Raw genomic sequence first — 21,817 nt, 5'->3', positions numbered from 1 at the left:
CTTCTGATTGGCTCGGCTGCGATAGGGGCGGGGCCTACTGTGTACAGGAGGCTTAGATTGACACGTATCTCCGACTGAAAAGTAACATCTTCTGCCTCTGTTTATCCATTTACTAAAATAAGTTGGATTCATGTTAATGTGTATAGAAAGAAATTTAAATTTTAAAAATATATAAAAGATTTTGCGACCTCCTGCAGTACCTATGTTTTTATCCTGAGGTAGTTCTGGTACAGCTTGGACTAAAGCTTGGGTCATTATCTTGCTATACAACTATACCAGAGGAAACTGATGCTGTTGTAAAACGTTTGACCGGTGCTATAGTTCCAAAGCAGTGGTGAGCACAGTATGTTTTCTTAATTGGCAGGTTTGGTGGGGAAGAACAACACGAGGAGAACCGCGTGCATTTGGGAAATGCCATCATGTCGTTCTACTCAGCCCTCATCGATCTGCTGGGTCGCTGCGCCCCAGAGATGCATGTGAGTAGCTTTTTAACACAAAGATTTCTTTCAAGCCTCGGGGATGTGGTCGTCCAGTTGATGGGGATGATTGTTCGTGTCGACAGCTGATCCAAGCAGGAAAGGGTGAAGCTCTGCGAATCAGGGCCATCCTGAGGTCTCTGGTGCCCATAGAGGACCTGGTGGGAGTTATCAGCTTACCTGTGCAGATCCCCGCCTACGGCAAAGGTGAGATGAGTAAATATAATGTACAAAATGTGGGAATGTGTGGCATCTTCCAGGATGTATGACTTCTTCTGTCCAAACCACAGATGGTCAGATTATTGAGCCCAAGATGTCGGCCAGTTTTGTGCCAGACCACAAGGCCTCCATGGTGCTGTTCCTTGACAGAGTGTATGGCATCGAAAACCAGGACTTCTTGCTTCACGTCCTGGAGGTTGGCTTCCTGCCTGACATGAGAGCTTCCGCTTCTTTGGATACGGTGAGTAGGAGAAAAAAATGATTTGGGATTTGGAGCCATCTGTCTGGTGTTACGTCATATACGAACAGCTTTCTGTCTTCTCTGGTTATAGGTGGCGTTCAGTACAACTGAAATGGCCTTGGCTCTGAACCGCTACCTCTGTTCGGCTGTTCTGCCTCTGCTCACCAAGTGTGCGCCTCTGTTTGCTGGGACAGACCACCGGGCCATCATGATCGACTCCATGCTCCACACCATTTACCGTCTGTCCCGCGGCCGAGCCCTCACCAAGGCTCAGAGGGACGTTATTGAAGAGTGTCTCATGTCGCTCTGCAAGTCAGTACTAAAAACACACTGTACTTAGAACCTTAATAGTCTTTGTGTTGATGAATAACTATGATAAAAGTGGAATCATTTCACCAGTTTAACCTCTTTGGTGACACTCACAGGTACCTTCGACCCTCCATGCTTCAGCATCTGCTTAGAAGGCTGGTGTTTGACGTCCCCATCCTCAACGAATACGCAAAGATGCCTCTCAAGGTTTGCCAGTTATAGTGTTATTTAAATTTAGATAAACACACATTCATTTTTCTGCAAGTACTGGGTCAATATATAATAATTGAGGGACTTTTGAAGTCCATGGGATATATCTTCCATACATTTTTATTCATGTCTTATCATGTCTTTACAAAATCCACAATTTTTATTATGGAAACAATCTCTTATTAATACAAATATGACTAGATATCACTAAAATGTCACTAAATAACCGTCCAAATGTAATAGCAACCACCTTCTAATTAACTAAAATTATAATAAACAATAGTTCCTTTTCATGTCCCGTCACTTCTTACCTGCTGCTGTTGGCTAGGCTAGTTAGCTGGTGTCTTCTTGCAATATATACAATTTTATATGGTAAATAACAAATTATATTTGTGCCAATTATATTATATTTTTGTCCGAGAAATCACTTCCAACTAAGTTGCCATTTACAAACACATGACATTACAAGGAAGTGTGTTAACAGGGTGTGTTCTTCCTCCTCGTTCTTAGTTATTTAATATAAAGTATTGTGTGTGAGTCAAGTGTGGATTTATCGCATGTCAACAGTGTCACTACAATATATTTATAAATAACTTTCAATTTCAGTTCAGTTGACTCAATTGTATATATAATATTTAGAAGAATCTTTCCGTAAAAATGCCATGTGGTGATTGGTTATAGGCGGCCATGTTGATTTTAGGCCTGAAAACAGACAAAACGCAATTATATAATGATCCTACTGCATATCATACATCATACATACATAGTTGTCGGTCATTTCACTGATTTAATTCTTCCAGCTGTTGACCAATCACTACGAGCGCTGCTGGAAGTACTACTGTTTACCAAACGGATGGGCGAATTTCGGGGTGACCTCAGAGGAGGAGCTGCATCTTTCCCGGAAACTCTTTTGGGGAATCTTTGAATCACTGGCACACAAGGTGAGAGACGAGCTTTTTTTTATAGAGTTTCACATGGTTTCAGCTCATGCATATATATTAACTCGACTTCTCCCCCGATGTCAATTCCAACCCTAGAAATTTGACGCTGAGCTCTTTAAGATCGCCATGCCCTGCCTCTGTGCCATAGCCGGAGCCATCCCTCCCGACTACGTGGACGCCACCTACTCTCACACTGAGAAAAAAGCCTCGGTGGACGCTGAGGGCAACTTTGATCCCAAACCAGTGGAGACCACCAAGTGAGAGGAAGATTACTTCAAAACACAGTGACCTACAGAAAAAGAACTATAAATACATTATGCACCCGTAAAAATAAAGGTTCAGATTGGAACCAAAAGTGGTTCTTCGTGTTGATGCCACAGGGCGGGAGTCTTCAACGTTTTTCCTAATTATAATTACATTACTTTGAAAAAGCTGTCTATAAAAAGTAGTTTCAAAATACCATTATTTAAATAAAATATATATCTTTTCACACACAGCCACAAGTACAACGTCTATGGTTCTTCAAAGCATTAAAGCATTAAATTTAATTCCCCAAACGACCTTATAGACTAAGGTTATTAATATCTAACCTTATAAAAGGTTAGATATCAAAAGGATCTCCAGAGCAGATGGAAAGAACCCATTTTTCTTAGTTTAAATACTGCCTTGCTATAAATGTACCATTACAGAACATAGGAAAAGTCTCATTTAAAGTCTCGATGTCACATTAAGTTTCTATCATCATCCTATTTTAACGCTACTGGAAGATTCTGCTATATATGATAATTAGTTGTAGTTGTGCAGATCATTTTAAATATTTAGAATGAATTATTTTAATCTCCTAATAGAATAATATCTGAAACTTATATGATACTGGAGAACCAGGCTTGAAAGAATATTCATCAGGAAAGTGGATTTTTCTGGGGTCACACTCATAAGTTTAAGTTTAGTTAAACTGTTCAGTATTAAATATCTGTTAATTTATCCACAGCACCATCATCCCAGAAAGGCTGGATGCTTTTATCAACAAGTATGCAGAACACACCCACGACAAATGGGCTTTTGAAAAGGTCAGTCACATATAAAAGCAAACAAATTAAAAAACTGCTGATTATAATAATGATGATGATTTCTAGTCATGCTTCAACTGTCAAATCAATTTTTCAGATTCAGAACAACTGGACCTATGGGGAGGTGTTAGACGAGAACGCAAAGACTCACCCGATGCTCCGGCCGTACAAAACATTCTCCGAGAAGGTGATGATTTCAGTCTGCACACAGGGACTGAACTAAAATTAAAATTGTGTATAATTACTAATCCATGAAACTCTCATCTCTTATTTCATGAATTTCATTTAAAAAAAAAAAAAAAAATGTATTATTTAAAGTCTCCTTGTTCATCCTTTCTGTTTCTCAGGACAAGGAGATCTATCGCTGGCCCATTAAGGAATCCATCAAAGCCATGCTGGCCTGGGAGTGGACCTTGGAGAAAGCCAGGGATGGAGAGGGAGAAGTTGAGAAGAAGGCGGCCACGCGCAAGATCTCCCAAACCGCTCAGGTACAAGAGAAGAATTCATTATTCTGGAGAATTTCCGATGCTGTGTGCTCTGATTGGCCTTATTGGAAAGGACGGTTTTTACATATGTGCAACAGAAATGCACTGATGTCTCACTTACTCGTCTAGAGTGAAAGAGCATTGATTTTTTTCATACTGATCCCCCATCAAATCTGAAAAAATGTGATTTCATATGTGAATGTTTTGCAGTAATATCAAACTCAGCTGCTCTGCCTGTTAATAATCAGTATGTTGACGTGTGAAGCAGTGGGAGCCAAGCTTCCTCTCTCTTTTTTTGTCACTGACATTAAACAAACAAAAAAAAAATCTTCTCAACACTTTCAGCAAATCTCTGTTGTGTCACTTCTTCTCTTCCTTGTTTCGCTTCTCTAATTATTGAGGATTTTATGATTTGTGAAACAGCGCCCCCTAAATGTAACATGGCCAAACGCGGTATTGCAGTTGGCTTCCCTACAATGAACATAAAGAAGAATGATTTAACCAATCAGGGAAGCCATCCACCCTTTGGATATATATTAGAGTTTTTATCTAATTTGGCTTCTTCCTGTATTTTTTACTGGACACAATAACTGGAAGCTCACATGAACGCTGTTTTATTTATGTTCTGTTTTTGTCTTCAGGCCACTTATGATCCCAGTCACGGCTACAACCCACAGCCAATAGACATCGCTGGAATGGCCCTGTCCAGAGAGCTTCAGGTATGTATTTCAATGCACTGATATATCTCATATTGCACACATAGATATGTGCAAGAAAACTTAATTACTCTCACCCTCTCTCTGTGCAGTCTATGGCTGAGCAGCTGGCTGAGAACTACCACAACACCTGGGGCAGGAAGAAGAAGTTGGAGCTGCAATCCAAAGGCAACTGTTTTTTTTTTTTTTTTGGTTGCTGAAATGTGTTTTTTATGATAGTTGCTAGCAGTGTTGGGATTTACAAAGTGAATGCAATTACTGTAAATATTTTACTCAGTACAAATGTGCTTTACAGCTGATTTTAAACCCCAAATTCATTCAATTAATGAAGTTGTGTTGGTGAAAGTTATGCAAAAGTAATGTAATGCCTTATAATTCAAAGACATAACTAATTACTTTGAAGTTACAGTAATAAGTAATGTGCTAGTTTGTTCCAAGTGTAACTTCTTTTACCGTTAGGTGGTGGCACTCATCCGCTGCTTGTGCCTTACGACACCCTGACGGCGAAGGAGAAGGCCCGGGACAGGGAGAAAGCTCAGGACCTTCTCAAGTTCCTCCAGCTCAATGGATACGCTGTGACAAGGTGAGCTGGATGTCTCAGAGTTACAGATCAGTGTTTCTGTACACTTTCGTTCTGTCTTCACCGTCTTTCTTCCACCCTCAGGGGTATGAAGGACATGGAGCAGGACATCTCCTCCATCGAGAAGCGCTTCGCCTACGGTTTCCTCCAGAAGCTTCTCAAATGGATGGACATCGCCCAGGAGTTCATCGCTCATCTTGGTACTGTATACGTTGAGAGGCTTCTATCAGCGCCATCTATTTAGGAGTTGTTTTGGAGTGACTTCCTTCTCTTTTTATGTATTTATTTATTTAAACAGAGGCTGTTGTTAGCAGTGGTAGAGTGGAGAAGTCACCACATGAACAGGAGATTAAATTCTTCGCCAAGGTGAGCTTCATATTCTTCAGATTCTTCTGTCATCTAGTCATTATATTTTATTGTCATGAGTATTTAATCTTCTTTTCTTTTTTTATTATTACTATAGATCCTCTTGCCGCTGGTGAATCAGTACTTCAAGAACCACTGCCTGTACTTCCTCTCCACTCCTGCTAAAGTGTTGGGCAGTGGTGGACATTCCTCCAACAAGGAGAAGGAGATGATTGCCAGGTATCCTCAGTAGCCTAAAGGCGTATTTAACATACTTGGTTCTCTGCATTATGTGATTTTTAAATGTTTACCATGTACCTCCCCTTAAGGACGGTGTCTGTCCTCTCCTTCTGCCACGTTCCTCCATCTCCTCCTCTATTGTGCAATATCCATTATTTCCTTTTCCCCTTTTGCTTTCTGTGTACTTGAAACGTTTTTTTCCCTTTGCCATCTTCCCTCCCTCTCCTCTTTTCTCCTCTTACCTCAGTATCTTCTGTAAGTTGGCTGCTTTGGTGAGGCACAGAGTATCTCTTTTTGGTAAGGAAATTGCATGGTGGCTTCATGCCCTGTCACCATCTCTCTGTCTCTCTGTTTTTATTCCTATAAACCCTTCGCTTCCTTCTTACCTTCCCATTTAATTACTAATCAGCAGATTCACATTCAGTCTCCCATGCTCCTGTTTCCTCTTCCCCACCTCACCAAGTCTTCTCTTTCTCTAGCTCGGCTTCTGCTTGGCTTTAATGTTTTCTGCAGTATTGTGATTTAAAAAAGTTGTCATTTTCTGCTTATAAGGCCTAGATGGGGACTCTTAAAGTGAGAGCATGGACTGTATAAATATGGAAAATGTGTTATTGCATTGGCCAAACTGACGTTTTTCTCACGAGGAGACGGGCAGCGGCGTCTTCCGACTTTGAGTCTGCACAGTACAGTCCGAGAGTGGAGCCATGATATCATAACTAAAACAACAATATAGTAACTACCTAAAATGACTGAAACAATCCTGCAGCCAACCACCGGGGGGGGCTGTACTCGCTTTGGCTTCAGAGCCGTTTATTAGAGAGAGCCTGACCAACTCTGGGAGCCGATGTGTTGTTGAAATAAGTCACTTATTTACATATAAATGTTATTACCAACGTCTGTCAATATGTAAAAGGTCCTCACTTAAATATCCCAGCGTCTACTTCCTTTAAATATCTTAAATGAGCCTGTAAAATGCTTTGTAGCTCAATCACCTCATCAGTCATGGAGCTGTGTTTACCTTCTCCTCAGTCTCCGTCTTCATCCATCACCGTTAAAAGTTTAAAATTACTCAGAAAAATTAGAAATACCATTAAACTAGTCTTACTGTTATTTAGTATTATCATTGTAACATTAGCACGTTAGCCATAATAACTTAGTAGTAACTGAGGTAAAGTTACATGTTAAGGATAAAGTCTTATTGACCTGAATAAAATTGCTTGGTCGGAAACTACTTGTTGGATAATTTATTATTCTCTGTTATTGCCACTTCTCTATGGGTGAATATTGGTTAGATGTATCCAGCATGGCGCCCATGAAACATGTGACCAGCTCAGAACCAATCAGCATAGAGGGATCGCTCAGACGGTCCATTCTCTAGTTGGACAGACTCTCTCTGATATACGGCTCTGGTTTGCTTCGCCTTAGAGGATCAGTTCCATATTCATACAGTCTGTGAGTGAGAGCATGAATGTCTGTAATGATATCAGGTGACCACAGATGGTACTTTACTGCAGCTCCGTGACGTGTTCCTGTCCTGGCTTATTTGAGGCAGTAGCTGCTTTATTGTCATTCACCTCCCCTTTCACCACCATGTGTCTCTAACACTCTTATTCAGCCAGTTCTCAGTAGACATAGCGAATAAATAACAGTGGGCCTGTTAGTTTGGCTTATCAGTGTCACGTTGTGTATGACAGATCTTCCACTTTAGAAGTGCCCCCAAGTCGAACTGTGTTGTGTGGTATCGCACTTAAGAAATGTGCTTTAATAGTTTCACAAATGCCTGTTTCAGCCAAATAAGTAACAGTACTGTAATGGATGGTTTTAAAGTATTAACGAGTAGTTTCTAAAACTCTTTTATAAAGTGATGTGCTGTTTTCAGGAACGGATGCAGGTGCAGTGGTAAACTGTCTGCACATCCTCTCACGATCACTGGACGCCAGGTAACTCACATCACATCACATCACTCACATCATCTCCCCCAGATTATATATGCAGGTAAACTCTTCTCCCGTGTCCTTTTCCAGGACCGTTATGAAGTCGGGTCCTGAGATCGTGAAGGCCGGCCTGCGTCAGTTCTTTGAGAGCGCTGCAGATGACATCGAGAAGATGGTTGAGAATCTGAAGCTGGGCAAAGTGTCCAGTCGAAACCAGGCGAGAGGCAGATTTATCTTTGCACATTACGCAAATTAATTAATTTTTCCTGTGGACTTACATCTTATCGGTGTATATACGGTGTATATATTTCTTTCTGTAGGTTAAAGGTGTGTCCCAGAACATCAACTACACCACCACCGCTCTGCTTCCAGTCCTCACGTCTCTGTTTGACCACATCGCCCAGCACCAGTTTGGAGATGATGTCATCTGTGAGTAAAGCGCTTCTCTCTTGTTCTTCATGACTCATTGACACACACAAAAAAAATAAAATAAAATTACAAACCTAAAGCCTCTGTTTCGCTCATCCTCAGTGGACGACTTGCAAATATCCTGCTATCGCTTAATGTGCAGCATCTACTCTTTGGGCACCGTGAAGACTCCACATGTAGAGAAGTAAGTAGCAGATCTAACATCTGTGGATATACTCAACAAGTCCAAAACAAATTTAGTTAGTTAATTTAAATTATATAGCCTAGACTCTGAACATCAAACAGCTTCCACCTCTACTCTAACACACTGCAAAAACAGCATTACTAGAAAGCAAAGCAAAATATTCTTATATTCAATCAAATCATCTTGTATCTGGAAATCACTGTCTGTTTGCAGTTCAATACTTTTTGTTACAATTCATCACTTTTTTTTTTATCTTATTATTTGTCTTTTACACAGTCTACTCTTTATTCTTGTTATTTTTCTGCTCCTATGTTTGCTGCTGCAAACTGCAATTTCCCCATTGTGGGATAGTCGGTATAAATAAAGGTTTTTCTATTCTATTCTATTCTATTCTATTCTATTCTATTCTATTCTATTAAGAAAAGAATCTGCCAGTGGGTTAAGCTTCTATGTTTGACAAAAATCTTTAAAATAAGCACAAAGTTCTCGTCTCTCATGCTTTCTTGACATTCCTTCTTTGCAGTGCAGGAAGTGTTAATGTTTTTTATGTGCTTTCCAGTTTTATGCAGACATTTCTTGTTTTGTTTTTTTTCCCCGTGCAGACAGCGACCAGCTCTTGGCGAGTGTTTGGCTCACTTAGCAGCTGCTATGCCAGTCGCCTTCCTCGAGCCGTCGCTGAATGAGTTCAACGCGTTTTCTGTCTACACGACCAAGACTCCCAGAGAGAGATCCAGTGGGTGTTTTAAATTTTATCTTACACATATCAACTTTTTCGAATTATTCCCACCTCTTTTATTTCATCCGTCTCCTCCATCCCTCCTCAGTTCTGGGCCTTCCCAACCAAGTAGAGGAGCTGTGCACCGATATTCCAGAGCTGGAGATCCTGATGAAAGAGATCCACGACCTGGCCGAATCCGGCGCTCGCTACACGGAAATGCCCCACGTGATCGAGATCACTCTGCCCATGTTGTGCAACTACCTCCCACGCTGGTGGGAGAGGGGCCCGGAGAATTTCCCGGAGCAGGAGGGCCAGCTCTGCACGGCCGTCACCTCCGAGCAGCTCAACCAGCTGCTGGGCAGCATCATGAAGATTGTGGTGAACAACCTGGGCATAGATGAGGCCTCCTGGATGAAGAGATTAGCAGGTCAGTCACGATGCTGCCGGGTGATCTGAGACAGAGAGATGGTTTTTATTTTTTTTCTGAATATAAAGGTTAAATAGAGTCAAATAGTGTTATTTGTATGAAACACTCTTGCCACTGCTGACAGCTGTTTGATCCCATCTCCAGTGTTCGCCCAGCCCATCGTCAGCAGGGCCAAACCAGAGATGCTCAAGTCCCACTTCATCCCCACCATGGAGAAGCTGAAGAAGCGCTCGGGGAAGGTGGTGGCAGAGGAGGACCATCTGCGCATGGAGGGCAAAACGGAGGTGGACAGCGAAAACGGGACCATCCGCGACGAGTTCGCTGTGCTGTGCCGGGACTTGTACGCTCTCTACCCTTTGCTCATCCGCTACGTGGACAATAACAGGTGACTGAGCTTAAGAGACGGGGGTGAAGCTGTTCATAGTGTTTTCATATACGAGGCTGAAGGGAAACTTGTGCATGAGGGAACGTCAGCTGCATGAAAACTGTCGTCAGACCTTTATAGCGCGACAAAAGGAAGCAGTTCATCATGATTTTATGAACACATACATATGAGGTTTGCAGATACCTAGCGGATAATTAAGACATGAACCACCAGACTGTTACGTAGTTTTTATCTACACGCCATTATTTCACTAAATAATGCACTAAAACATGAGGCCTGTGCAGAAACTGGGACTGCTCCACCTTATGTGACATTTTATTTATTTATTTATGATCCCTGCATATCTTTTAGGTACTGTATGTTCATTTGTTTGTTTGTTGCATGTATGTGTTCAGTGTGTGTGGAGTACAAATACCATGAATCATCTTTTAGTATTTATGTCTTTATAGTTTTTATACTTTTATATGAACTCTGTTTTTTATCTTTGTGCTTAAATTTTGTTATAGTTATTTACAATGATAATCTAATATAAACTAATCTGATTTAATAATGACAAGGACTGGGGCCAGATGAGCGTGTTGCTTCCCCCGACTCCTTTTTGAACATTGACAATAATTTATGTTACTTATTGGAAGTATTTTTATTTTTCTGTTTTGTTTCTTTTTCAGTTGTTTATGCATTTCTTTACTTTTGAATTCTTTTTAATGAGCAAACTAGAAACGAATCTAATCTAATGTATGTGATCAGATTATTTTCAACAAATTTCAATATTAAGAACAAATAAAAGAAATAAAATGAGCACCTGGTTAAGGGGGTGACAGAACAGAAAAGAATAACAAAGTCATTCTACTTAAAGAATCTGTATCTAAGGAGATAAATATTTCATCTGCAAAACCCAAGATTGTCCTCAAAATAAAAGTTTTCTTTAAAATAATTGACTCTTGCCCCAGATTAACAAACCTTTATTTAAGTGTTTAAGTCAATTCACTACTTGTGTTTTGTGCAGAGCGAGGTGGTTGACATGTCCAGACCCAGATGCAGAGGAACTTTTCAGGATGGTGGGAGAGGTCTTTATATTCTGGTCCAAATCTCATGTGAGTTCTCTCTCTATAATTTATTATTTTTTTTGCCTAATTTCCTCCCGTTTAGTGATTTCCGTCTCTCTCTTTTTTGCCATTCAACATTTCTCTTGCCCTGTTTTTCCAGAACTTTAAGAGGGAGGAGCAGAACTTCGTGGTGATGAATGAGATCAACAACATGTCCTTCCTGACAGCTGACAGTAAGAGCAAAATGAGCAAGGTAAGAGTGGACGAGCGGGAGTAAAACGCTGCCCTTTAATTTAGAAGTTTGACTCAGACACGTCACATCTTCATCTGTAACACATTAAGAAACTAAACTCTATTAATTTATGTTCCACTAACAACACCCATTCCAGCTATTTCTTTCTTTTTTTATAAGCTGTTATGTAGAAGAGTAAATGATTCAATCATTTAACCTCCTGAGACCTGACGTATAAAATCTAAGCTTCAACTTTGAAGAGGAAGTAGTAGTTTTTTCCTCATATGTGGGGATTATTTCATTACTTGTATTAAAATAAAGTCACCCCAATGTGTGACACAACATAAAACTTTATTTTATTTATTTTTACACCTGAACATGGCTGCGCAATGACAGAACAATGAAGTCCCGACGTCCTCAAACGAGTACTTGCTAATTAGCGGTGTAAAAAATTATAAAATTTGTTAAATTTGTGTGTCATATCAAACTAGAAATGTTAATAATGATAAATAAATAAGTTTCAACTGTAAAATTCAGTGATGTTTTCTGCCTCGTCCACTTCTGTCCTGTGATCGTCTGGCATGGTTTTACACCGACTAGTGTATTGACCCTTTGCTGCCACTAGATGGCAGACTACAGCATCCAATAATGAGGACAACGGGTTTAAATAAGCTGCGATAAAGACTAAAACTCAATGTCCCCATATGAGGACGCGGGGTCTCAGGAGGTTAAAGATAATAATTTTCTTGTAACTGATCACGTTCTTTTTCCAGGACAATGTAAGTGGCAGTGTGTGTGGTCTGTGGACAGTAAGTAAGTGTTGCTAACTGTGTTTTCTCTTTATATCCTGGGTCGGGGTTGGACGCTGGGCCACTAGGCCGGAGACGGAGAGGTTAGACTGTGTTTGTGCACGAGCGCTGTGCTGACCGCATGGCACCCTGAGTTTTGGGGAGACTTTTCATCAAGCTCTCCTATGGACTACCACACTTCTTATAGCCGGACCCCGATATTCACACACATACATACATACATACACACAACCTGGGTTATAAACACAGTTTACTTCCAGGATGCTACACTATGTATGTGTGATAGGATACAGAATATATGGAGGAAAATGTGTGTGTTGACGGTGTTTTCTGTGAGTTGGAAGTAAATGGTGTTGGAGTGAGTGCGTATATTGTCTAAGTGTGTGTTTGTATCTGTGTGAGTAGGGGTCTGGAGCGGCTTGATGAAAGCTCTTTGCTGTCTGTAGATCGTAGTGGCCTGAGAGGTTTCATGGTGTCCGGCTGAGCAGCTGCGTATCCGATTTTTTTTTTGCGTGCGCTCCTGCAGCCGAGCACCATCACCCTACTTTTGTTTGATCGACGAACAGTTCCGGTTGGACACAGCTGTGGAGCCCGTTGCTACTTTGGATTTTTTTTATATCAGTGACGCTTGGATTTCTTTCAGCTTTTGTGTTAAAGATTTCCTGCGCTGGGGGACTCTTCTTTGTTCAGTATTTATCGTCGGCTTTGTGTCCACTTCTTGCTTGCATCGAGTAGCCGTCTTTGCCGTTTCCCTTAGATTTGTCCATCGGGAGCTGGATCAGTCGGGGGAAAAAAGTGAAGCTAGCCGTCGTCGTATTTACTAACCGGACTCACTACTCCTTGTCACATTCATTTACACCATTAAATCGTTAAATAATTAAAATATCTAATCGCTTTTTGATGTTTTCACATGGTTGGTGTAAGTAAACAGACCAGTAGCACAGTGTCTGTTACCTGATCATCACAACGCCTCTCGGTGCCCAAAGAGTTATTCCTACTCACTCGCTCAGACACACTGGGGGGGCAGAGAGCTGCTGTGAGGCCAGACAACAGTCACTAATGAGCATTGGCAGCTTCAGGATAGGAAGGAGTGTGTGAGACGAGCTCCGGGGTGATGGAGCTGTGCTGTTCCGTGTGCTGTCCAATAGACAGGATGAGCCATTGAACTACTAACGGCGCGGCTGCGTAGTGCATAACAACTGCAGGCGATGCGGCAACGAAGCAACCGAAACACGATGTTTCACGGGAAAATGTTTGCCTTATTTCAGCCGATGGATGATTATTTCCATTTGTGGATTGTCTGTCAGCATGTCATGATATTATATAGAGTTATTACCACTTTGGGTTTTTTTTTCTTCCTCAAAAACAATAAATAAGGGAATTTTCCAAGGGTCTTGTTAGCCACAGAGTGATCCATCGATTTTGAACCCTCTTTCTGTTTTTAGTCCGGAGGCTCGGAGCAGGAGCGCACCAAGAAGAAGCGGCGGGGGGATCGCTACTCCGTCCAGACCTCTCTCATTGTAGCGGCGCTAAAGAAGATGCTGCCCATCGGCCTCAATATGTGCTCTCCTGCAGACCAGGAGCTCATCAATGTTGCCAAGATCAGATACTCACTGGTACTTTCGTTTAAAGCCAACTCGGTCAATGTGTCGCATTCAAACACAGGAGAAAAAAGAACGGTTTAATGGACTTTGAAATATGTGTTTCATAATATTCTGTATAATTCTTTATGCAAAATATTAAATAAGGTGTTTTTATCCTCTTCTTAAAAAAAGGTAAATCTCGATTAGCACGTGTTTTGAGGCTAGAACAGGTCTCTCTTGAAAATACGTCCTCATATCTCAATGAGATTTACCCGTTTACATTTTTACTATTACTATTATTATTATTAGTTTATTGAGTTGGGATGAAATGCACATTAAATCAACACTGATGCATCAGTAGAAATGCACCAAACTTAGCACAAATGCTAATTTTCAGCCGTAGTCCAGATGAGGCAGATAAACGTTTAATTCTTCACTAATTGCTCATTTTTCCATGTTGTGAAATGAACAGAATAAATTATAAATGGCTTTTACGTTGTAGAAAGACACAGATGAGGAGGTGAGAGAATTCCTGCAAAACAATCTGCACCTGCAAGGCAAGGTGAGAACACCCGACTTCTTTTACGTATTAAAGACGATGACGCATTAAATCGATTCACATTCACATGCGTGACGCATGTTGTGCACCGGTTCAGGTGGAGGACCCGGCCATGCGCTGGCAGATGTCTCTTTATAAGGAGATGTCTGGAAAAGCCGAAGATGCCGAGGATCCCGAGAAGGTGGTGAAAAGGGTGCAAGAGGTGTCGGCCGTCCTTTACCACATAGAGGTGGTGAGTGTAGATGCAAGCTCTGCTGCTCTGCAAGGAAACACGTGTCAAACGTTTGGACGCACTTTCTCATCCCATTCAGTGCATTCAGTGTACGTGTACTTGTTTCGCCTCAGACTGAACATCCCTTCAAGTCAAAGAAAATGGTTTGGCACAAGCTGCTGTCTAAGCAGCGTCGCAGAGCGGTGGTGGCTTGTTTCAGGATGACACCTCTGTACAACATCCCCAGGTAATGAGTCCCCTGCGTGCTGGCTGAAGTAAATGACGCGTTATAAATCCTCACTGAGTCTCAGTGACTTCTCCTCTCACAGGCACCGGGCCACCAACATGTTCTTGGACGCTTACAAGCGTAACTGGCTGGAGACTGAGGGCTACTCATTTGAAGACAAGATGATTGACGACTTATCAGTGCGTCGCCCTTTACTTAAGTCTGAGGGAGTAAACGGTTAATTACAGGCGCATTGTTAACGGCGTGTACTGAGATTAATGTCGTCTGCAATGATTAGAAAGCCATGGAGGAAGAGGAGGAAGAGGAAGAGGAGACCGAGACGAAGCCTGACCCCCTTCATCAGCTGATTCTTCATTTCAGCCGAACAGCTCTCACAGAAAAGACGTAAGAGCGTCGGGCTTCTTCTGCTAATCACAGCTTTTTTTTTTTTGATTTGTTCCTCACAAGAAGAGAAAAAGAAAAAAGAAAAAAAAAGACACAATATCAACAAAAACATCCAGAGTTACAGCTTAACACTCGTGTCTCATGATTTGTTCCTCACAAGAAGAGAAAAAAGAAAAGAAAGACACAATATTAACAAAAACATCCTGAGTTACAGCTTAACACTCGTGTCTCATGACTTGTTCCTCACGAAAAACTCATGTAGACTCTTGTCGTTTATTGTCTCATTGCAGTAAACTTGATGTTGACCATCTCTATATGTCGTATGCTGATATTATGGCAAAGGTAAGACTGATATGAATATGAGCTTCTGCAATAACATGCTATTTAGTATTTTTTTACTGTGCTATAAAGGATTAAGCCAATAATACATATATGTAAACAAGCACTGGTGTAAATATCCCACAATGCACTGCAGATTGTTGGTACACATATTGTGTATATGTAGTGAATAGTATGTGATTTCAGATGCAGTTTTCATGCAAGACGTGACCGGATGCTGCAAAGACATATATATATATATATGCAAATATGTGACCTTGTTCTCACTCTCTGACTTCAGAGCTGCCACATTGGTGAGGAGGACGAAGGGGGAGAACAGGAGGGGGAGGAGCCATCCTTTGAGGTGCGACAGACAGAGATGGTATGGGGGGACCAGGGGAGGGGAGACAGGGGAGTCAGCGGAGAAGCAGCTCCCCACAGTGACCACACCATGACATCACACTCGGCACATCCCCCCCACCTCCACCTTTGTTACACCACTTTCTCGTATTTCTTCGTCCTGCATTTCTCTCGCTCACTCACATCACTTGTTTTTTTTGTTTTTTTTTGTTTTTCCTGCTGTGGTGGTGGACTGACCTGTGCATGCCTTTGCTGGACTCTGCCCACAGAAAGGATCGATGTTGCGAACTCCATTTGTGTTATTTATTTATGTTATTTTTTTCGTCTTTTTACCCTAAATTGCATGACTTGAGTGCAGAGAGATGGTGCAGATAAAGACAACAAAATGAAACTGAGGTTAACGAGAAACCACTTAGTCTTTACTGGCTGTTTAATTTCAGAATCACAGTTTCCAAGCCTGAGTCTAATTGAATAAGTCACCTCCGCATCCTGGTTCAGCTCCACCTGATACTTAAATACATCGACATGCAGCTGTAAACGCATTTAGTTTAATTCAAACCCAAACTGTAAATCTAATGCAGTGGAGACTAGGGCTGGGTGGTACGACCACAAATGTATATCACAGTATTTTTTCAAAACTCTGATGGTATCACAGTATATTACACTATTTTCTTTCCTATGCATAATCACATGTTCACAACCACTGGTTGAGTGAGGAATTAATGCAGTAGATTGACTAAGGAAGGACTATTTTACTGTGATGATGAGTAAATATTGTTCTCAAGATGAAATTTAGAAACAGGACAGTTACGGTTTCACCTATTTTGACATATTTATTCATATTTAAACATATTTAAACTGCTGTGTCAATGTAAGGTCAATAGCAGAGCAACTGGCTACCGTAATAACTGTAGTCTGCGTGCAACATTTTTTTTCTCACTCATAAAAAGGTAAAATTAGGGATATTTTTGGAGACAGCTTTGTCCTCGGGACAGGTCATCTGAAACAGGGACTGTCACCAGAAATCTGGGACGTCTGTTTAAAAAAAAAAACACTACAAGGCACCTTTTTTTTGGCACAAGTCCTCTTGTGCCTTTTTCATTTTCCATTTTTCGGACCTTTCCATCTTCACTACACCTCACAGTGGCACCATGTGTGTTTAGAAGTGCTACTTTGAAAATGGTCCGGTCTGAAACAGTGTCTCCTGGTGCAATTTTCCAGACGTTTCACCATTAAATGCACCAGTATGCCGGTATATTAAAGAAATACCTGTATTCGGTATGAACCTTTGTACCGCCCATCCCCACCAGAGACCTTATTCAACATCGCAGTCGTGATGTTCTGCGTCAGATTCCAGGTGTTGGACACTGTGATATCGTAGCTATAGCGATCCATTGCTTTTCATGGAAGGTAGCATTACATCAATTTGCACTGTAAATTCCTTTATCTAATCTAAGCTTTGAATCTGTTCATTTCTCTACTCTAGTGTAGGGTTGTTTCCATCAACCGCACGTCATTAATATTCTTTTGAATGTGGTATGTGCTCTGAAATGTGATGTTGCCTTTCAAGACTTGATTGAATAGAATCCACTGAGTAGAAGCGGCGCAGCAGTAGCCGTAGCTCCTTCCTTCTGATCTCGTGTGTTTTGTTGCCACTTCACACACTTGCATTAACAAACCTCCCGTTTCTTTCCATCCGCTGCTGACTTGGCCGCGTTCATCCTCATCGACTCGCCCCCGATAACTGTAGAGTTCTGAGTTCTAACATTCGTCAGTTTAGCTGATTTTGTTTGTCTTTTACTTTGAGTTCTCTTTACTTAAAGTCTCCCTCTCTGTGCTCACCGAGGATTTTACAGTAAACGCCTGCACAGTCAGCCGTGCACATGCTGCCCCAAGCGCAAACACACACTCGTGCAAACATGCACTGCAACAACCACAGCGTCCAGACATACAGACGCACACACTCACAGTCGCATACGACCTCTTTAACATCCATCACGCACCAAGCTACACGGTTTGCTTCGATGACGGCCTCTGTAAACAGAGAGAACCTCCGCGTAATCTTTCATATTTTCATCACGTCAGGCTTACGAGGGAGGGGGGGCGGAAGAAGGGGTAGATACTGTTCTTGTTGCTTTTGGTGGAGCTTTGTGCATGGTGTGTTCATGTCTTATGGGTTAGATCTTCATATTAGCTGTAGAATGTGTAATAAAATTAAAATGCAGCAAAGTGAAAAAGAGTCATGCAACGGCTCTGATGTAAATATATGCAATTATTATTATTGTTGTTATTGTTATAGCATGTTTTATGATTAATATTAAAACTTTATTTATCATATTAAGTAGTTTGCAAAGATGTGTAAACAAAAATATATTTTCTTCAGTTGAAATAGTTCAAACTGAAGACTTGTGTCTGTATTAATTCCTTTTTATTCTAAATAAATCCAAATATCTAATCCCTTTAAAACTCAGTAGGATATTTAACAATGCAAAGCCCTGCAACTGAATAATAGCTAAGTATGATCACTATAATTCTCAGTCAGAAGTTAAGGAAAGCTCCTCTAGATTGTCTAATAATGCAGGTTGCTGCAAGTATCGTAATTGTTGGTCTGCGGAGGCAGGAGTTGCATGTGGTGCAATTCAGACGACTGCTGTTGCTTCCTTGGGAGAATATGTGTGAAGTGTGTGTTCTGCTCTGGGAACAAGTGTTTGCTGCACATCTGGACGATGTCGAGAGCTGGAATAACTGTCTTCATCACTAATACACACTGTGTTCCAGTGGAAGAGCGTGTATGTGTCTTCGTGAATGTCATTTCCAGATATTCCCAGCACCAATATATAATACAGTGTTAAAAATAAAAATAAAAAAATAAATTACAAATGTCCATTACTACCAGTCAAAGGTTTGGACACATCCTCCTCATTCGATTCAATGCGTAAGTGTGTCCAAACTTTGACTGGTACAAGGTATGAAAAAATGAAAACTAGTGTATGGAAAAATATTCATGTTACCACTGTTCAAATTTTCTAGAACATAACATTATAAATATCTAAAAGAAATAAATGGATCGACCCACTTTTTTTTTTTTTTAAGGTCGAGGTGTCGTCCAGTTTCAATGCTGCTTTGACAAACAGTTATAATTTGTTTCATTTAGGATTTTATTAATTTATTTATATGTACTTGTACTTTATTTAGTTACTTGATAAAAAAATATTTGAATATTTATTTCATGTATTAAAATTCCAGTGAGGCCAAGTCTTTTATAACATCAGGTAGTCCAGCTGTTAATGCAACCTAAAAAAAATTAATTTAACTTATTGTATGAGCTTCAGTACCTACTTCTAGAAATTATTAGGTAACATAACCACATATATATTTAGAATAATGAAAACTTTATTTTCTTTATTAACAAAAATTTATTTCATAATGTATTTACATGATGCACAACTATTTACTCAAGTGCCATAAATGAGATTTTTCTTTTTCTTTTTGTGTATATTATCATGGACACATTCAGGCAAGAAGAGTGCGAATGTGGACTAATGCAGCAAGAGTAGCTCTGTCCTACTATGAGGACAGGACTGATAAGATAAAAATGAAAATAACTGTACGAACTAGCAACCGAGTGACAGGAGGTGCTTCTTTTTTAAAAAATAAATAAACAAAAATAATAATAATTAACATTCCTGCTGACTAAACCTTCAAGTTTATGATTTAACCTACTGGTACGTCTCTTAGTGTTCGAGCTGTAGTTCAGTGTAGTGTAGTGGATCATAATTAGAATTAGGATGTTTGTGTGTGTGTGTGTGTGTGTGAGTGTGTGTGAGTGTGTGAGTGTGTGTGCGGGGGGCAGTGCAGTACCTGTTGGCAGGGTTACAGCCGTGTCCTTTACTTCTCTCCTCCACAGGAAAAGGAGATGGAGAAACAGAGACTCCTGTACCAGCAGTCCCGTCTGCACAACCGCGGGGCTGCAGAGATGGTGCTGCAAATGATCAGCGCCTGTAAAGGTACTAGTGCATAAAATAAACGTGATTATTATTTAAAGAGTAACTTATCAGAAGACATTTTTACTATAATTATCAGGTATTTGAGTTTATTTTGATTTTATATTTGTGTGGAGACTCTCAAAAGCCAAAGAGTTAACGTGAACTTTAACTTTTGCACTCAAGTTGAGAAATCTTCTCGTAAACCTAAAGGTAAATTGCGGAAAATGTTAATAAAAGCAAAGTCTGATCATGCAGTAAATACATCACAGAATACATAGAACTCGGTTTTTTAAAGAAAGGTATTGTGAACAGAAACTTGAAGTTTCTTTTCTACTTTTTTCACTTGAGTGGATATAAATATATATATTTTTTTATATAGGCTTTTATAACTGTACTTATTACCTTGTTTCCCATGGTCGGGCTAATGTGTCACCACAGTATAAAACAATAATATAATATAATACTATAATAGTTCCCACACTTTCAGTCATTAGAATTAGAATCAAAGAACATTGATGGGTTTTTGTCTTAGGTTTAGTGAAATCATATCCTGGTTGATCAGGTCTCAATTGTAAATTGAGTAGTGAAAAGTCACTTAGAGAGAATCATAATGCATATTGTTTGTAAAAGGTTGATTGTTAAAAAATGTTTATTTTGATGCCAGTGATGTTGGATCAAATTGTCGCACACCACTAGTCCCTCTCTTTGTCTCAGGTGAACCTGGAGTCATGGTTTCTTCAACACTCAAACTGGGAATCTCCATCCTCAACGGAGGCAACAGCGACGTACAGCAGGTAAAGACGGCCTTCGAGCGTCCTGCATAGGTTTTAGAGATTATTTAGGGGTTATTACGGGAAATGTTAAGATGAAATAAACATTTTTCCCCCCTGTAAATAGTACTGTTATGTATCCTTTATCCTTTTTTAAATGTATATTCATAGGCCTTTTTGTTAAGTATTCCTACTCTGCTCTGAGACGTTCCACCGCAATTTTATTTTGATTGAAGTCTAAATGACAAATAAAAGTCTGTATTATTTATTTAGTATTATTTTTACCTGGGGACCTCCAATCACGGAGGTCGTCTGTGATCTTAATCCCATGTAAATCGTCCATGTTCGTGATTTGTAAAGTAAAACTTACACAATTAATACAGTGCAAATCGACATCTCTGTGATTTAGAGCTGAGTTTTTACTTTTTTCGCGAACTTTTGTTTGATTTGTGTTTTTTTTCTGCCTCTTGTCGTCAAGAATTATGAAGGATGTGCTATAATTCAAAGTTTGGACAGATGTTAGTCGAGATGTCGTTGAACTGTTCACCCATTTGAAACCATTAAATCAACCATTAATGTGTTCATCGGCAAAGGTTGAGCTGATTTAAATACCACCAGCTTGTTGGTAAATTCTTCCCCGGGATAAAAAAGTATCAAAAATATATTTTTATCATCCATTATAATTTCCAAAGTAATTAAAACTGTTTCTGACACACAGTGGAGTGAGGAGGAAAGTAGCAGAGTCATAATAACAGATCGTGAATTTAAGTTAAAACACAGAGTTTGTTTATCCCGTGTGAATGTGCCACATGAAACTCAGATGCAGGAGGTGATGTGTGAATCACAGGACGTCCTCAGGTAAAACTCTTTTTCTGTGTGTGTGCAGAGAATGCTGGACTATCTGAAGGATAAAAAGGATGTGGGATTCTTCCTTAGCGTTCAGGCTCTGATGCAGACCTGCAGGTTTGTGACGTTTGTGCGATTGAGTTGGTTGATTTTCCACTCTTTAAAACTTGCTTTGAGAGCGACGGTAAGTTTTATTTTTCGATTGTTGACAGCGTTTTGGACTTGAACGCTTTTGAGAGGCAGAACAAGGCTGAAGGACTGGGGATGGTTTCAGAGGAGGGGACGAGTGAGTATGGTCCAAACAACAAACGCACATTAACACACACATGAACACACACACGCACAGTGTCACGTCTATGTTGTCCTCCCTTATTTTCATCAGACTATTTTCCAATTCCAGTGTGTGTTCCTATTTATTTTATTTTTTTTGTGTGTGTGTGTTTGTGTCTGATTGCGGGTGCTTGGTTGCAAGTACGTTTTCCCCGTCGTTGTGTTTTAGAGTCTTAAAACCACAGCATTTTTGATCGTTAATGTATGAAACTGTTGTGTCGTCCACT

At 40.3% G+C, this 21,817-nt stretch overlaps 1 protein-coding gene across 11 annotated transcripts in view; it reads left to right on the top strand.

The window, feature by feature from the left end:
- The window catches only part of ryr1b (ryanodine receptor 1b (skeletal)), a 75,601-nt gene that overhangs the window by 34,452 nt on the left and 19,332 nt on the right, over positions 1–21,817 (top strand). For 4 of the 11 annotated variants that reach the window (XM_047593419.1, XM_047593415.1, XM_047593416.1 and 1 more), the window contains exons 45-83: positions 365–476; positions 563–683; positions 767–936; positions 1,028–1,248; positions 1,362–1,452; positions 2,256–2,396; positions 2,493–2,653; positions 3,388–3,466; positions 3,564–3,653; positions 3,814–3,954; positions 4,593–4,670; positions 4,760–4,835; positions 5,127–5,250; positions 5,332–5,447; positions 5,546–5,613; positions 5,711–5,832; positions 6,080–6,129; positions 7,712–7,772; positions 7,857–7,983; positions 8,087–8,195; positions 8,298–8,379; positions 8,982–9,112; positions 9,204–9,524; positions 9,669–9,909; positions 10,916–11,003; positions 11,116–11,208; positions 12,065–12,079; positions 13,442–13,612; positions 14,082–14,141; positions 14,236–14,370; positions 14,484–14,596; positions 14,679–14,775; positions 14,874–14,980; positions 15,271–15,322; positions 15,600–15,680; positions 19,566–19,665; positions 20,359–20,438; positions 21,301–21,377; positions 21,473–21,546. In XM_047593419.1, coding sequence (XP_047449375.1) covers positions 365–476; positions 563–683; positions 767–936; positions 1,028–1,248; positions 1,362–1,452; positions 2,256–2,396; positions 2,493–2,653; positions 3,388–3,466; positions 3,564–3,653; positions 3,814–3,954; positions 4,593–4,670; positions 4,760–4,835; positions 5,127–5,250; positions 5,332–5,447; positions 5,546–5,613; positions 5,711–5,832; positions 6,080–6,129; positions 7,712–7,772; positions 7,857–7,983; positions 8,087–8,195; positions 8,298–8,379; positions 8,982–9,112; positions 9,204–9,524; positions 9,669–9,909; positions 10,916–11,003; positions 11,116–11,208; positions 12,065–12,079; positions 13,442–13,612; positions 14,082–14,141; positions 14,236–14,370; positions 14,484–14,596; positions 14,679–14,775; positions 14,874–14,980; positions 15,271–15,322; positions 15,600–15,680; positions 19,566–19,665; positions 20,359–20,438; positions 21,301–21,377; positions 21,473–21,546 — 4,376 coding nt within the window. The remainder of the gene's footprint in view (positions 1–364; positions 477–562; positions 684–766; positions 937–1,027; positions 1,249–1,361; positions 1,453–2,255; positions 2,397–2,492; positions 2,654–3,387; positions 3,467–3,563; positions 3,654–3,813; positions 3,955–4,592; positions 4,671–4,759; positions 4,836–5,126; positions 5,251–5,331; positions 5,448–5,545; positions 5,614–5,710; positions 5,833–6,079; positions 6,130–7,711; positions 7,773–7,856; positions 7,984–8,086; positions 8,196–8,297; positions 8,380–8,981; positions 9,113–9,203; positions 9,525–9,668; positions 9,910–10,915; positions 11,004–11,115; positions 11,209–12,064; positions 12,080–13,441; positions 13,613–14,081; positions 14,142–14,235; positions 14,371–14,483; positions 14,597–14,678; positions 14,776–14,873; positions 14,981–15,270; positions 15,323–15,599; positions 15,681–19,565; positions 19,666–20,358; positions 20,439–21,300; positions 21,378–21,472; positions 21,547–21,817) is intronic. The other 7 variants (XM_047593420.1, XM_047593418.1, XM_047593414.1 and 4 more) reach the window with 3 other exon arrangements.

This window comes from Mugil cephalus, chromosome 9 (assembly GCF_022458985.1).
Source record: "Mugil cephalus isolate CIBA_MC_2020 chromosome 9, CIBA_Mcephalus_1.1, whole genome shotgun sequence".
NCBI classification, from domain to species: Eukaryota; Metazoa; Chordata; class Actinopteri; order Mugiliformes; family Mugilidae; genus Mugil; species Mugil cephalus.
The sequence above is the reverse complement of the archived record's forward strand: the minus strand, read 5'-3'. Positions and strand labels throughout refer to the sequence as shown.